Consider the following 16,834-nt stretch of genomic DNA (forward strand, 5'->3'; position numbering starts at 1 on the left):
AAGTGGGTTATGAACTCCCAATTTTTACCCCAAATGCAAATTGCAGAATCACGTCGGTTACACATCCACATTTTTACATAATGCCATATTAGTGACTTTTGTATTCTGCTACCTTTCCTATCCTCTACTATCCCCCCTCCCCTCCCCTCCCATCTTCTCTCTCTACCCCATCTACTGTAATTCATTTCTCTCCTTGTTTATTTTCCCATTCCCCTCACAACCTCTTATATGTAATTTTGTATAGCAATGAGGGTCTCCCTTCATTTCCATGCAATTTCCCTTTTCTCTCCCTTTCCCTCCCATTTCATGACTCTATTTAATGTTGATCTTTTCTTCCTGCTCTTCCTCCCTGCTCTGTTCATAGTTGCTCTGATTATATCAAAGAAGACATTTGGTATTTGTTTTTTAGGGATTGGCTAGCTTCACTAAGCATAATCTGCTCTAGTACCATCCATTTCCCTGCAAATTCCATGATTTTGTCATTTTTTAGTGCTGCGTAATACTCCATGGTGTATAAATGCCACATTTTTTTTATCCATTCGTCTATTGAAGGGCATCTGGGTTGGTTCCACAGTCTTGCTATTGTGAATTGTGCTGCTATGAACATCGATGTGGCAGTATCCCTGTAGTACGCTCTTTTAAGGTCTTCAGGGAATAGTCCGAGAAGGGCAATAGCTGGGTCAAATGGTGGTTCCATTACCAGCTTTCCCAGGAATCTCCATACTGCTTTCCAAATTGGCCGCACCAATTTGCAGTCCCACCAGCAATGTACAAGATTACCCTTTTCCCCACATCCTCGCCAGCACTTGTTGTTGTTTGACTTCATAATGGTTGCCAATCTTACTGGAGTGAGATGGTATCTTAGGGTGATTTTGATTTGCATTTCTCTGACTGCTAGCGATGGTGAGCATTTTTTCATGTACTTGTTGATTGATTGTATGTCCTCCTCTGAGAAGTGTCTGTTCAGGTCCTTGGCCCATTGGTTTATTGGGTTGTTTGTTATCTTATTGTCTAATTTTTTGAGTTCTTTGTATACTCTGGAAATTAGGGCTCTATCTGAAGTGTGAGGAGTAAAAATTTGTTCCCATGATGTAGGCTCCCTATTTACCTCTCTTATTGTTTCTCTTGCTGAGAAAAAACTTTTTAGTTTAAGTAAGTCCCATTTGTTGATTCTTGTTATTAACTCTTGAGCTATGGGTGTCCTATTAAGGAATTTGGAGCCCGACCCCACAATATGTAGATCATAGCCAACTTTTTCTTCTATCAGACGCAGAGTCTCTGATTTGATATCAAGCTCCTTGATCCATTTTGAGTTAACTTTTGTGCATGGCGAGAGGAGGGGATTCAGTTTCATTTTGTTGCATATGGATTTCCAGTTTTCCCAACACCATTTGTTGAAGATGCTATCCTTCCTCCATTGCATGCTTTTAGCTCCTTTATCAAATATAAGATAGTTGTAACTTTGTGGATTAGTCTCTGTGTCCTCTATTCTGTACCATTGGTCCACCGGCCTGTTTTGGTACCAGTACCATGCTGTTTTTGTTACTATTGCTCTGTAATATAGTTTGAAATCTGGTATCGCTATACCGCCTGATTCACACTTCCTGCTAAGAATTGCTTTTGCTATTCTGGGTCTTTTATTTTTCCATATGAATTTCATCATTGCTTTATCTATTTCTACAAGAAATGCCATTGGGATTTTGATTGGCATTGCATTAAACCTATAGAGAACTTTTGGTAATATCACCATTTTGATGATGTTAGTTCTGCCTATCCATGAACAGGGTATATTTTTCCATCTTCTAAGATCTTCTTCTACTTGTCACTTTAGGGTTCTGTAGTTTTCATTGTATAAATCTTTCACATCTTTTGTTAGGTTGATTCTCAAGTATTTTTTTTTTTTGAGGATATTGTGAATGGAGTGTTTTTCCTCATTTCCGTTTCAGAAGTTTTGTCGCTGATATACAGAAATGCCTTTGATTTATGCGTGTTGATTTTATATCCTGCCACTTTGCTGAATTCATGTATTAGTTCCAGTAGTTTTTTTGTAGACCCTTTTGGGTCTTCTAGGTATAGAATCATGTCATCCGCAAATAGTGATAATTTAAGTTCTTCTTTTCCTATTTTTATGCCTTTAATTTCTCTCGTCTGTCTAATTGCTCTGGCCAGTGTTTCGAGGACTATGTTGAACAGAAGTGGTGAGAGAGGGCATCCCTGTCTTGTTCCAGATTTTAGAGGGAATGCCTTCAGTTTTTCTCCATTCAGAATGATGCTAGCGAGATCCAACATAGCGGCGGGCGTGGAGAGATCAAGTCTCTGACCTCTTCAGCTGTGCGGACATAGGGAGTTGTAAACAGTCTAAATGCTGTTTGCTCAGGGTCACTAGGCAATGCTGAGCTGACATGGATCTGGGGCGAACAGTCTGGGCCTCTCAGAACACACACTGAGCCTGGATGGGCTGAATTCAAGCTCCAGTTCGCCTGCTTCCCGCAGACAAACAGCTGTGACTCAGCACTAATCCATCCTGCTGAAACAACTGGTCAGCCCTTCTGATCCTACGGAGGTAAATGCGAACCGAGCCTTCATATATAGAGGCCACAGGTTTGAAACGGGGCTTGGGAGAGACAGTAAGGACCCACCCGTTGCATTGGTCACCCGGCAAAGGGAAACGAACTGTCGCCATTTGCAACAGATACCACCATGGCAGAGAACTGACGTCACTAGACTGCGGCAGAGGAGATAACTTCATTGAAACCTGCGGCTACAGGTGTGTAATCCCCTAGCCTTCCCTCTCCACACATCTAGGTTCATTAGAGATATTGGTCTGTAGTTTTCTTTCTTTGAGGTGTCTTTGTCTGGTTTCAGAATCAGGGTGATGTTGGCCTCATAGAATGAATTTGGCAGAGCTCCCTCTTTTTCTATTTCCTGAAATAACTTGAAAAGTATTGGTATTAATTCTTCTTTAAAGGTTTTGTAAAACTCTGCTGTATACCCATCCGGTCCTGGGCTTTTCTTGGTTGGTAGTCTTTTGATTGCTTCTTCTATTTCATCCATTGATATTGGTCTGTTCAAATTGTGTGTATCCTCCTGACTCAGTCTGGGCAAATCATATGACTTAAGAAATTTATCGATGTCTTCACTATCTTCTATTTTATTGGAATATAGGTTTTCAAAATAATTTCTAATTGTCTTCTGTATTTCTGTAGCATCTGTTGTGATATTGCCTTTTTCACCCCGTATGTTAGTAATTTGAGTTCTCTCTCTTCTTCTCTTCGTTAGCATGGCTAAGGGTCTGTCAATTTTATTTATTTTTTCAAAGAACCAACTTTTAGTTTTGTTAATTTTTTAATAGCTTCTTTTCTTTCAATTTCGTTGATTTCCGCTCTGATTTTAATTATTTCTTGCCTTCTGCTACATTTGCTGTTGTTTTGCTCTTCCTTTTCTAGGGCTTTGAGATGAAGTGTGAGCTCATTTATTTGTTGGTTTTTTCTTTTTTTGAGGAATGACCTCCAGGCGATGGATTTCCCTCTTAAAACTGCTTTCATTGTGTCCCATAGATTCCGATATGTTGTGTCTGTATTTTCATTTATCTCTAAGAATTTTTTTTATTTCCTCCTTTATGTCTTCTTAACCCATTGATCATTCAGTAACATATTGTTCATTTTCCATGTGATGTAGGGTTTTTCCTTCCTTCTTTTATCATTGATTTCCAGTTTCATTCCATTATGATCAGATAAAATGCATGGTATTATCTCCACCCCTTCATATTTATTGAGGGTTGCCCTATGGCATAATATATGGTCTATTTTTGAGAAGGATCCATGTGCTGCTGAGAAAAAAGTATATCCATTCGATGATGGTTGGTATATTCTATATATGTCAGTTAAGTCTAGGTTATTGATTGTGGTATTGAGTTCTATAGTTTCTTTATTCAACTTTTGTTTGGAGGATCTGTCCAATGGTGAAAAAGGTGTGTTGAAGTGACCCATAATTATTGTGTTGTGGTCTATTTGATTCTTGAACTTGAGGAGAATTTGTTTTATGAACGTCACAGCACCATTATTTGGTACATAAATATTGATAATTGTTATGTCTTGTTGGTGAATGGTTCCTTTTAACAGTATATAATGTCCTTCCTTATCCCTTTTGATTAACTTAGTCTTGAAGTCGATTTTATTTGATATGAGGATGGCCACCCCTGCTTGCTTACGAGGACCGTGTGCATGGTATATTTTTTCCCAACCTTTCACCTTGAGCCTGTGTATGTCTTTTCCAATCAGATGTGTCTCCTGGAGGCAGCATATTGTTGGATTTGTTTTTTTAATCCATGTTACCAGCCTATGTCGCTTTATTGGAGAGTTTAAGCCATTAACGTTTAGAGTTACTATTGATATATGGTTTGTACTTCCAGCCATGTTTGATTATTTTTTTTTCTAATTTAGTTTGTTTCTCCATGATTAGCTTTCCCCCCTGCCCTTTGTCATTACCAAGGCACTTCCCACTGATGGTTTTGGTTATTGTTTTTCATTTCTTCCACGTGTAGTGTTTTGCTCAAGACGCTTTGCAATGCTGGTCTTCTGGTTGCAAATTCTTTTAGCTTTTGTTTATCATGAAAGATTTTTATTTCGTTGTCATACCTGAAGCTTAATTTTGCTGGATACAGAATTCTTGGTTGGCATCCATTGTCTTTCAGTGTTTGAAATACGTTGTTCCAGGATCTTCTTGCTTTCAGCGTCTGTGATGAAAAATCCATTGTTAACCTTATTGGTTTACCCCTGGATGTAATCTGCCCCATTTCTCTTGTAGCTTTTAATATTTTCTCTTTGTTTTGTATATTGGATATCTTCATAACAATGTGTCTTGGCGTTGGTCTACTGTGATTTTGTGTGCTCGGTGTCCTGTATGCATCTACAATTTGTATATTCATTTCCTTTTTTATTTCTGGAAAGTTTTCTGTAATTATTTCATTCAGCAGGTTACTCATTCCCTTGGTTTGAATCTCTGTGCATTCCTCTATCCCGATGACTCTTAAATTTGTTTTTTTTATGTTATCCCATATCTCTTGGATGTTTTTCTCATGATTTTTAACCAGCCTTTCTGAGTTGGCTAGACTCTTTTCAAGATGAAATATTTTGTCTGACGTTCTGGCTTCTACTTGCTCCACTCTGTTAGTGATACTCTCATTAGAGTTTTTAATTTGGTTCATAGTTTCTTTCATTTCTAGAATTATTGTTTGATTTTTTTATAATATCTATCTCCTGATAAAGATGCTTAACTTCTTCTTTTATCTGTTTATGTAATTCATTTTCAATGTGTTCTTTCACTGTTTGGATTTGCTGTCTCGTATCCTCTTTAAGGTTCCATTCCATCTGTCTAAGGTGTTCCTTGAGTTCCTTATATGACCATTTTTCTGATGACTCTAGGTCCTCCTGAATATTTAGGCTGTCCTGCATTGTTTGTACTCCTTTTCTTCCTTGCTTTTTCATGCTGCTCATGTTACTTCTTGTTCTGTTTGACTGCTGAGTTACTGTTTACTCCTATAAATTTATTTGATGCTTGGGAGAAAAGGTATTAGAAGGGAAGGGAAGAAGTCATTAAAGAGAATGAGAGTAAGCAGATAGAATTCGAGGAAGGGGGAATAAGAGAATTGAAAAGAAATGAAAAGACAAATAATAATAAAAAAATGAAAATTAAAATTAAAAAAAATAAAATAAAATAATAAAAAAAAATTTTAAAATTTTTAAAAAATATTTACAAAACAACAAAAAAATGAAAATGAAAAAAAAACCCAAATTTAAAAAAAATTAATAAATGCAGTCTTAGAGTTTGATTAACTTCTCTTCCAGTAGGTGGAGCTGTGCCCACTGGGCCAAGCTTCTCCTCTCAATAGGCGGGAACCAATCACTGTGTAGCAGCTCTTCCTCCCAGACTGGGTGGGTCTCCAATCCTGGGTGCCTAGGGCCTCCTCTTGTGTCTAGTCACTTCCCCACTTTTCCTCTAGCCAGGCCTCTCTCACCGGTGGCACTCACCACAATACTGGCTACATGCCAGGTCTGCTGCTCCTGGGAGCTCTGTTTTCATGGACGCCTGGGCACACTCTCCCTGTTTGCCATTCCCTCGGACCCTAAGTTTGTAGAGCTTGGGGCTGAGAACCCCCAGCGAATTTGCTTGCCCTCCGGTAGCCACACCCCCAGTAGCTGGTGCAAGGGACCTCAGTTGTCAGCACTGGTGGGAGCAGTAGCCGGGAGTTCCATGCCGCGAGTCCCGCGCCACTGCTGATTCCCTCATTCTGGCTATCACGCTCACGGGAGAGCTGGGAGGGAGGAGGGGCCCTTAAGGTTTCCCCGCTGTGTGGAGAGGGAAGGCTAGGGGATTACATACCTGTTGCGGCTGGTTTCAATGAAGTTATCTCCTCCGCTGCGTTTTGGTGATGTCAGTTCTCTGCCATGGTGGTATCCCATGCAAATGGTGACAGTTCGTTCCCTTTGCCGGGTGACCAATGCAATGGGTGGGTCCTGACTGTCTCTCCCCAAGCCCGGTTTCAATCCTGTGGCCACTGCCTATGAAGGCTCGGTTGGCATTTACTTCCGTAGGATCAGATGGGCTGACCAGTTGTTTCAGCCGGATCGTTAGTGCTGAGTCATAGCGGTTTGGCTGCGAGAAGCAGGCGAATGAGAGCTTGAATGCAGCTGATCCCAGCTTGGTGTGTGTTCTGAGAGGCCCGGACTATTCGCCCCAGATCCACGTCAGCTCACGCCCACCGCCATGTTGGATCTCCTCACCAAAGTTATTTAAAATATAACATTCCAGTTTTTCCTACCAAAACAACAATTCAACAACTGAAAATTAACATGAGTAATTTAAAATTGTACATTGTAACATAAAAAGTATAAAGAATATTATAAACAATTTACTCTTTTTATTTTTACCACTATAAGCGTTTAATTCTATAATAAGGTAAGATGTCTAAATTTCCAAGGATAATAAAATTTTGGATCTTCTCGTTTCAGAAGAGCCAAAGAAGAAGAATTGAGAATAGAAGAAGAAAAGCAAATGCTATTGGAAGCCATAAACAAGAAAGCAAAAGGTAAACACAGATTGATATGACTAATAATGTGTCACTTAATCTTATATTGTTACTACAAGCAACTACATTATTTGAAGTGAATTATAGACAGGACAATCACATTTTCTAGTTTGCCTATGAGTCCAGGTTTATGTCTATGGTTATGTCTATAGTACTCGCTTTGTTATCAATCAATTTAAATTTGGATAATAAATTATATGGTTACTGGAGTCATTGACTCAGAGAAAAGACTCCTAACATAGATACATACTCTTGCACCTCAAGAATATGTATATACAGTGGAACAGCATGTGTAGAATGTCTTTAAATGGTTGCTTCTCATGGGTAACACATGGCAGTTAGAATTACTTCTCCCAGAACAATCCTGCAAGGGCTGAGAAAATAGCCAAACTCTCGCTTTGCCTATTGCCTTTACACTTTGTTACTTTTTGGTTTCTAAGTTTTAAGTTTCTTTAAAGGCTGTAGTTCTCAAACTGAGATCCATAGGTAAAATTCAGGAGTCTGTGAACTTCAATGGAAAATTAATTCCAACTATAGTTTCGCTGACCTTTAAAACTCAATTTAGTATTTCCTTCAACTGTTAATACAGGCAATAAACCTTAACAGTGTTAGAAGTACCTTGACTTTGTTATCAGTAGAAATTAAAATATTTTCATTTCATATTGTAGTTTTATATATTGTATCTATGCTTATCACTGTTCCATCATCATAACAGTTATTAAACCAGCAGCTAGTTCTTTTTCTTGAATACATTAGTAAGGATGCAAAATTTTCCTATAGCACAAAAAATAGTTTAAATCTGATAGCTGGATTTCAATGTTATTGGTTTTTTATATATTTTATTTTATGAATTTGAAAACATTATTCTGAGTAGAGGTCCATAAGTTTCACCAGATTTCCAAAGAGGATAATAGCTCAAAAGAAGTGCAGAGTATTTGTTTCAATTTTCCTCTGCTATGCCACAGGCCACTCCAAAACTTAGGGGCATAAAACAACCACCATTTTCATTAAACCATTCTGTAGGCCAGGATTTTGAATAGGACACGGTGGTAGTAGCTGACTCTTCTCTGAACACTTTGGTACTGGCTTTGAGGAATTCACCTTGGAAGTGGATCCTCCAGTCCCAGTTAAGGCCTGAGAAACTACAACCTTGATGGACATCTTCACTACAATACATGAGACAACCTGAGCCAGAACTTTTCATTTAAGCCTTCCCAAACTACAAGGATAATATGTGATTTTTTTAACCACTACATTTCTGGGTAGTTTGTCATGAATCAACAGATGACTGTATAATTAACAATCAAAATCCCAAATAGTTCAAGGATCTTTAAAACATCTTTGAACCATCCAAAATTTATATGTGACATAGATTATTCAGTAGGGTTTTGGAAAAAAAGGTTTTAAACTTTTTATAATTTTCTGAAATATATCAATTCTTATGTACATTTTATAATGTATCTAATATGGATAAGAATACAACCTATAAATGAATACACACATATTTGATGTATATGACAATTTAAAAAAATTTTTTTAGTTTTGATAGACCTTCATTTTATGTATTTATATGTGGTGCTGAAATCGAACCCAGTGCCTCACACATGCCAGGCAAGTGTGCTACCACTGAACCACAGCCCTAGCCCCCCAAATTTTTTATTATAGGAGATATGTTGAGCACATAGCTTCATCATATAACAAGCTTGTAAGATTCAGCAAGTGTTGCTTCATACTTGTGTGTGTTACCATAAAATCCTCAATCTAACACAAAAAGATTCACTACTTTCCAATTGACATACTTAGAAGCCACATGCACTGTGGTTTGGGTTAAGACCTAGATTTAAGAATATTTCAGGTTGTTTTTCTCTGGGTGCTTAATCATCTGGATTCAGATAAAATTTAGATGCCAGAAGTATATCACACCATCAGAATGCAATTCTTGGAGAAACTCACTGGGGGAAAAAATTTCCACAAGAGTCCAGAAAACAATTATTTTTTCATATCATCTCTGCATAGAAAGAGATGCTTTCCATTTTCATAAAAATATTACATGAAAGGGAATTAGAGAGACCAGTTTTCTGATACCACTTGCCATTTTTTTCCTGAAAAACTCCAATATATATTAATGGTCATCAGGGACTACATAAAACTTAGAATTATGCTTTCTAAATTTATAATGGACATTATTGATCAACAATCTATATTATTTAATATTTTTAATGATAAGAAAATCTATCCATTTTTACTCTTTAGTAAGGTTGTAAATTTGTATATCCACAGTGGAAATCAGTATGGAAATTCCTTAAAAGACCATTCCTCAGTATCTTAAAGAATTTAAATCAGCCTACTATAGTGGTACATGCATACCCATGTTTATAGCAGCACAATTCACAATAGCCAAACTATGGAATGAGGCTAGGTGTCCATATTTACATATATATCCATCTGTACAAACTTCATTTCAAGGGCTCAAGAGCCGCACATGACTAGTGGATATCATATTAGACAGTCATTCCCTTATTGAATGGAATTGGACTGCTTCTGATCTTATACTGTTAGATTATTTGGGGCTGCTATAAACATTTCTTCTTTTCAATGAACCCTTAGTCAGGTTTTCCCATAACACTCTTAGTCTGTTAATTCTGTACCACCATGTTGAGTGGGTATAATATAGAGATAATGCATCTGTCTCCCCCTTTAAACCACATACTCCAGGAGGGCAGGAGTCTTTTGGCCTCAGCACTTATTAACACCCAATAAATATTTGTTGATTTAAACTGAATGATAGTTTAATTCCTTTTAATTCTTTCTAGAAATTGATGCTATTTATCACGATCCTGATGAAGAACTCGAAGGTGAGGACTATGATGTCCATGAAGAATCTGAAGTGCCTGAAAACAGACCGTCATTACTACCTGAAGATTTGGAAATGCCTGAAACAGAACATAAATTAGGTTAGACTTCACTGAGGGCCATATCTTTCATTCTACTCAGGTTCCTTAGAGAGAAAGAGGAGTCGGGGTGGGAGAGATAATAAAATGGAAGCTGGCTGAAAATAGGAAGATGAGACTCAGAAAGAAGCCAAATCACATGGTGTGCAGTGTGATAGGGAAGTTGAATGTGCTTGGCCCCATGACTGGCATTCAGGAACAGGGTCAGTGACATAATTCGCAGCGCACATTTTCCCAAAAGCAGGAACAGATTGCCATTAAATTACTAAAATACAAAGTTCTTTTTCTTCCAATGTGCCCCAACCCCTCTCTTTCAGCTTCTCATGGTGTTTTTCATTTGCTATTTAATGTCATTTTAAATAGAGAGAAAAATTAACTTGTTAGCATGAATTTAATGACTTATTTTTGCATTGTGCAGTGCCATTTTAAATGCAAATAAAAGACCATTTAAGTCATATGCAAAATCACCAAAACTTACACAATTCATATTTTGTAGCTCATATATGTATATGCATTTCATTCTTACCAAGGTGTTATTAGGCTCACAGCTCCAGAATAAACATTTTATTTCACTTTTTAAAAAAAAACATTTAATTGACTCAGAATAAATATACACATTTGTAGGGTACAGCGTGTTAATTTGATACGTGTGTACAGTGCATCATATCAAGTCAGGGTAATTAGCAATTTCACCTCGTTAAATCTGTTTTTTGTTTTGTTTTGGTTTGTTTTTGTTTTTGTTTATGGTATTGAGGATTGAACCCAGGGGCACTTTACTGAGCTACATTCTCAACCCTTTTTTAAAAATTTTACAGTGGGGTCTCACTAACTTGCTGAGGTTGACCTGGAACTTGAGATCTTCCTGCTATAGCCTCCCAAATTGCTGGGATTACAGGCATGTAATGCCCATCTCCTTAAATCTTAGTACTTTCATAATTAATAGTTACTGTTCCTTCTTCAAAATCAGAAGAAGAACCTACATGTGAGGCTTAGACCTTAGATTAATTCCTTGGAGCTGTGGATGAGGTCAGTCTCTCCAACTATATGGGTTTAGAGTAAACACTAGACCAAAACCCCACTAAGCCAGGAAAGAAAAAGAGGAAAACAGGATTGGTGAGTTATCAACAGTGTCTGCGGTAGGGCATGTGACATAAACTCTCTCCTCCATCTCTCCCTTGCTAAATCTTCACTAAATTTCACGTTGCTCTCTAATGCTCATTTCCAAGCAGACTATTGGGAAATGTATTAGTTTCCTAGGGCTACTGCAACAATTAATCTTAAATTTTAAGATGGCTTTAAACAATAGAAATTTATTTTCTTACAGTTCAGAACGCTTGAAGTCCAAAATCAATGTGTAAATAGGACTGTGCTCCTTCTGAAGGCTCTGGGGATGAATCCTGCCTCAGCCTTCTGAGCTGCTGGGATTACAGTCATGTGCTACCATGCCTGTCTGTCTTTGTCTTTATATTATATTCCTCTGTGTGTGTGTGTGTCCTAAAATTCTTATTTTAAAGGCTATTGAGCTCTGTCTCAATGCAAGTTCTGGCTCCGTAAATCTAGGATAGAACTTGGGAGTCTCCATGTTAAGACATAATCCAAATAATTCTAGTAGCTGAAAACTGTTGCCATAGGAAAAAATTTTGCTTGGGGAAAAAAGTTCTATAAATTATCCCCTCTGTTACAGAAAAAGCTCAGTATTTATGCCTGAGGCATATCTGATCCTAAAAACATAAACTTAGGATAACAGCTGCATAGTGTATTTGCAGGTCATAAAGAATTGATTCATGAAAAAGACTAATGGACCACTTAAAAGCTGGAAAATATCTATCCTTTGATAGACATTTGATAGACCATGATCATGGTTCTGATATAATTGATGTGGAACTGTCTTAAATTGTTCAAAAATCCAGCCCAATTTGATTAAACATATGCTAGTTACAGGAAATGTAGAATTCATACAAATAGAAAAAAATGGCATTACTAAAATACAAAGCTTCTTTTTGTGGGGTGGGAAATCACTAGCAAAAGACAATAATATTTAACATTCTAATGTATTTCTTTCAATATTTCTAAGCATGTGGTTCTTTATTTTAGTTTTACAACTATAGTCTGATTGGACTTCAGCCTGAGGGAAAGGTTTGCTCTAGTACGTTTTAAAGTCCTCATACAAGACTACTGTTTATTCTGATACATAGTAGCTGTTAATATGAGAATTAATTATTTGTTTACACACTTCCTCCAGATATCATTTTGAAGGAGGCACAGCATCTTCACATAGCTGAATGCCACAGGTGTGGACACAGTCCTTGGATTTCTGCACCTATGGGATAGTAGGATTATTGATAATTTAATTGACATTGCTCCCAAATTCTGTACTTTCTCCAGTCTTTGTCTAGCTCAGAGTGGTTTTTCTTTAATTATTGCTTTCGATTCCTTTTTCAGGATCATATATTATTTATTGGCTAAATAACTGTTGTTTCTCAGCCACATTAATCTTCTTTTCCCCGAAGTTTTTATCTCTTTGTATTTCCCTTCTATATTCTTCAGAGATTTGTTATCCTCCATATTAATAGTTTATTTTCTCCTAAGGCATATTTTAATTCTGCTGTCGCATTTTAGATTTCCTTGCATGGTTTTATTTGAGCTAATTTTCTTGCATTTCAGCCTTTATTTTGGAGAGGTCTATCTTTATGCCTCGTGGCTCCTGTTTCATAGACTCTGTTGTCCTCTTCTGCTTGTTGAGTACTCCAAGCATAGATCTTATAAAATTTACAGGCACAGTGGTGCATGCCTGTAATCTGAGTGACTCAGGAGGCTGAATGGGGAGGATGGTGACTTTGAGGCCACTCTGAGCAACTTAGTGTGAGACCTGTCTCAAAATGAAAAATTCAAAAGGCTGGGGATGTAGGTCAGTGGTACAGCACCCCTGGTTTTCAAAAGAAAAAAAAAGTTTTCAAAAAGCAAAGTCTTCACTTGAGTCTTTGAATTAATATTCTCTTTGCTTTCATCATAACATCTTTTCATAGGTTTTATAGAAACCATGTAGGAAGGGCAGTTAGAGGAGTATTTCCAAGAACAACCTGCCCCACCCTCACCCCATCCTTTCACTTAAACTTCTTGCCTCACACTCTCCAATATAGACCTGATATATGTGATATAAGTTAATGTGCAATAACTTATAGTTCAAGTGGTGAAGACAGGGTCACAGCGTAGGGGACCATCTGGAAACTGAAACCATGGGAAATGTTCAGTGTTTTGTTTATGATACTCATGATATGGATAATAGGACATCCGTCAATCAATAATAAAAGTACGTATTGCCTGAGATTGCAGGAAGATTCCCAGAATGAGACTAAGGATACAGTTAACTCATGCCCTGAGGTGTGTTTCAGTATCTCTCAGGATACAAACAGTAATGTTATTTCTCAAGTCTTATCAACAAGAAATGTTTGTCCCACTGTGAACAATTTACACTAAGCCCACCCCCCACCCTGTTCTAAAGCTACAACCTATGCAACATACATTCCCCCCACCAACAGACCCTCCTTTGCCTTACATAGGAATGTATGATGAAAATGGGAAACACACAGTTAATATTAATGGCAAATGGGTTGAGGTATAAAGCCTGCCCTTTAGTTAAAGATTACAAAGGTATAAGAATTGGTGTATTTTGATGAAGGATCAAAGAAACTCTTTAAGAAAGCCATTAAATAGGTCATATGAAAAAAAAAAGAAATTACCTTGGAGATTAAAAATAAAATAATGTAAAATTGACATAAATATATTTTAGAGGCACTTCAGAATAGTAGGCTTTTAAGTAATAGACTTTCAGTATTTTAAGTGTGTTTTACTGGAATTTTATATTAGAAGTAAGAAAGCTTACCAATAATCATAGGTATGCTTTAAAGTTAAAGGTTAATGAAATAATTATAGGTATGCTTTACATTTAAAAGTTAATAATAGGTCAGGAGACATATAGTCTAGTTGCGTAGTGTGGCACCTAGTGATTGAGGTAAAAATATAAAGGCTTATTCATGATTGGCAAAGGTTACAGGAAGATATTTTAAACAATGTACTCAATATATGTTACAAAAAGATTGTAAATCTTAAGAAGTTTCAGGGCTTGGGGTTTTCCATTTACTACCTGAAAAAAACATCTGCAAAAAAGGTATAAAAATAAAGCCCGCCCCGTCTAGGGGCAGCAGATCCTTCTGAAGGCTGCTCGTACCTTGCAACTGTCCGACTCCTCTCTTTCGATCCATGCCACTCATCCTTCAGGACCCCTGCATCCCTGCTGGGATTGGCCCCGGGCATTCAAGTTGTTGCATTTAGCAAGTATTCAACTTTAATGACTTTTCTAGACTGAAGCTAGATGATCTAGAAACCATTGCAGTCTCTGATGAAGCCAGAGAAGCTAAGACAGTTTGGAATTATCTTCTTCTCTTTGTCATGATTTATAATGCGTATATTAACAGAGAAGTTTACAATTAAACATGTCACTACCATGCCAGCCCTGGGCTTATCCCTTTCCTTCACTAGATCTTAGCCAAAAGGCCAAGAAAGGATGGGCATGTCCCTTTCTACTTCCTGCTATAATAAGTATTAAACATAGATTTTATTAAAGGAGAACTGAAGTATTATTTGAACTTAGAAGATGGTTTTTCACATGTTATAAAATGGCTCTATACATGTAAATATGTGAGTAGGGTGAGAAGATAGATAATTAGTTCTATCTTCCCTGAAGCCATCTATGCTAGATCATGTGTGAAGGATGTCTTAATGCCTTATGTCATCCAGGAAAATAGTTTATAGTCTGTACCCTCAACAGTGAAACAGATAGGATTCTCTCCAATTTTTCCATACCTATGCCCATATCATCTCTCATTGCCACTTTGCAGTCTTTTGGTGTATCTTCATGGGTTCTTTTGTAGATTTGGATTTTTCTCTACCACTGAACCACACCCAAAGCCCCCTTCATGGGTATTTTATTTTATTTTATTGGTATTAAGGATTGAATCCAGAGGCACGTTACCCCTGAACTACATCCCCAGCCCATTTTTAAATTTTTTTATTTTGAGATAAGGTCTCACTAAATTGCTTAGGGCCTCACTAAGTTGCTGAGGCTGGCTTTGAACTTGCAGTCCTCCCACCTCAACCTCCTGAGCTACTGGGATTACAAGCTTCATCAGTATTTAACGAGAAATTAAAAGGAGTATCAGGCACTGCAAGTCTGAGCCATATTACCAGAAGTTTGAAAACTATTTAACAATAGTCATCAACAGAATTGTATGTACCATGTGTCAGTTTTTCTAGCTAATGTCCATTTATATACTTAAGAATATTCTTCATTTTCTGCCTCATATTTTCATATATTTTTATGCCATTCTTTAACAAAAACGGTATTTTTTATTAGACATGTTATTCACAATTTAAACTGTTTTGAATTTCTTTGTGCCATAGCTTTCATAAAGAAGTAACATTTTAAAATTCAAACACTAACAATTTGATTTCTTCGTTAAGCCTCTGAGCCTAGTGAGGATACTACAACAGGAACAGAAATTACAAAAGAATCCAAAGAGATCATGGAGAGTAAAGAATCTGAAACAGGTTAGACTATATAACAAAAGTAGTGCATAAAAGTGCTTTTCACATTTCTTAACAGAATCTAGTCCTTTAATTGGGGCATTACCTGATTTCTACTTATTTCTTTCTATGCTGTATGTCAGCCTGATATTTATTATATTTATTTAGTTTATTCCATTAAGAGTGTATCTATTCACCTTATAACACTGACTTTCATCAAATTTATTTTACACATTGTATTTACAGCTAAAGTTTTCATATGAAGCTCATATTAATTATCTAATTATTTGAGTTTTATGAATAGGTAATAATTCATGTATAATATATAAAGAACAAAGAATGATTAAAATATGAAATTATGAATATATATTATTGCTAAGACTATTAAGTTTACTTTTCTTTCAAATGTTTGAAAAACATTATAAACAGTGTAAATTATTCTGGCAATTTGGCTGGAGATAAGATATTTAAAGACTCTTTTTCCTTTCCTTTAACCTTTACTCAAAAGTTGTACTGCCTGAGTTTCCAGAAGACACTTATCCTGATGTTCCTGAAATGGAGCCATTTATAGAGCAGATTAATTCTTTCAATACCACCTGGAAAACACTGGAATCAGCAATTAGTGAGGCTGGCGTTCAAATTTTAAACTTGGAGATTTCTGGGAAAACACCAAAGGAACTATTTGAAAAAGTAGTCAACACTATGGAAAGTAAGGACTGTGATTGCCACATTTATGATCAAGAGTAGAGATATTAAAAACATGCTGGAACTTTAAGACCTCTCTTGATGGTTCATGAAGTAAAGCATTCAATGTATCCAAGGGTGATATATAAAATATTTAATAAGTATCATAGTGCAGGCTCTGCCTGATCAGAACAGCTATGAGGCACACACAGCATTGGCCATGCTGGTCAGTTGTCACATAAAGAATTTGTAAAGGCCAATTTGCCTACATATTAAAACCAAGAGATGAATAATAATAATTAGTTTCCTAATGTTTCACTTCTATATATGCTAATAACTGTTCATTCTAAAAATATTTTCTCCAATGATTTTTTTAACAGAACCTTTTCAGTATAGTGCATGGGAGTTAACTATAGATGATTATGATGAAGAAACAGAAGACTATCAGGCTGAAGCTGACATTGATGAGGATTTGGATGAAGAGGAAGAAGAAGAGGAAGAGGTATGACTGTTTTATTACTACTCATTC

General features: G+C 36.7%; 1 protein-coding gene across 1 annotated transcript in view; it reads left to right on the plus strand.

Moving 5' to 3' along the window:
• Nucleotides 1-16,834, plus strand: part of Ak9 (adenylate kinase 9) — a 128,470-nt gene that overhangs the window by 69,648 nt on the left and 41,988 nt on the right. The window contains exons 18-22 of the mRNA XM_026389647.2: nucleotides 7,011-7,087; nucleotides 9,901-10,041; nucleotides 15,559-15,645; nucleotides 16,130-16,330; nucleotides 16,686-16,807. Of these exons, the coding sequence (XP_026245432.2) occupies nucleotides 7,011-7,087; nucleotides 9,901-10,041; nucleotides 15,559-15,645; nucleotides 16,130-16,330; nucleotides 16,686-16,807 (628 nt within the window). The remainder of the gene's footprint in view (nucleotides 1-7,010; nucleotides 7,088-9,900; nucleotides 10,042-15,558; nucleotides 15,646-16,129; nucleotides 16,331-16,685; nucleotides 16,808-16,834) is intronic.

Source organism: Urocitellus parryii, chromosome 8 (genome assembly GCF_045843805.1).
Source record: "Urocitellus parryii isolate mUroPar1 chromosome 8, mUroPar1.hap1, whole genome shotgun sequence".
NCBI classification, from domain to species: Eukaryota; Metazoa; Chordata; class Mammalia; order Rodentia; family Sciuridae; genus Urocitellus; species Urocitellus parryii.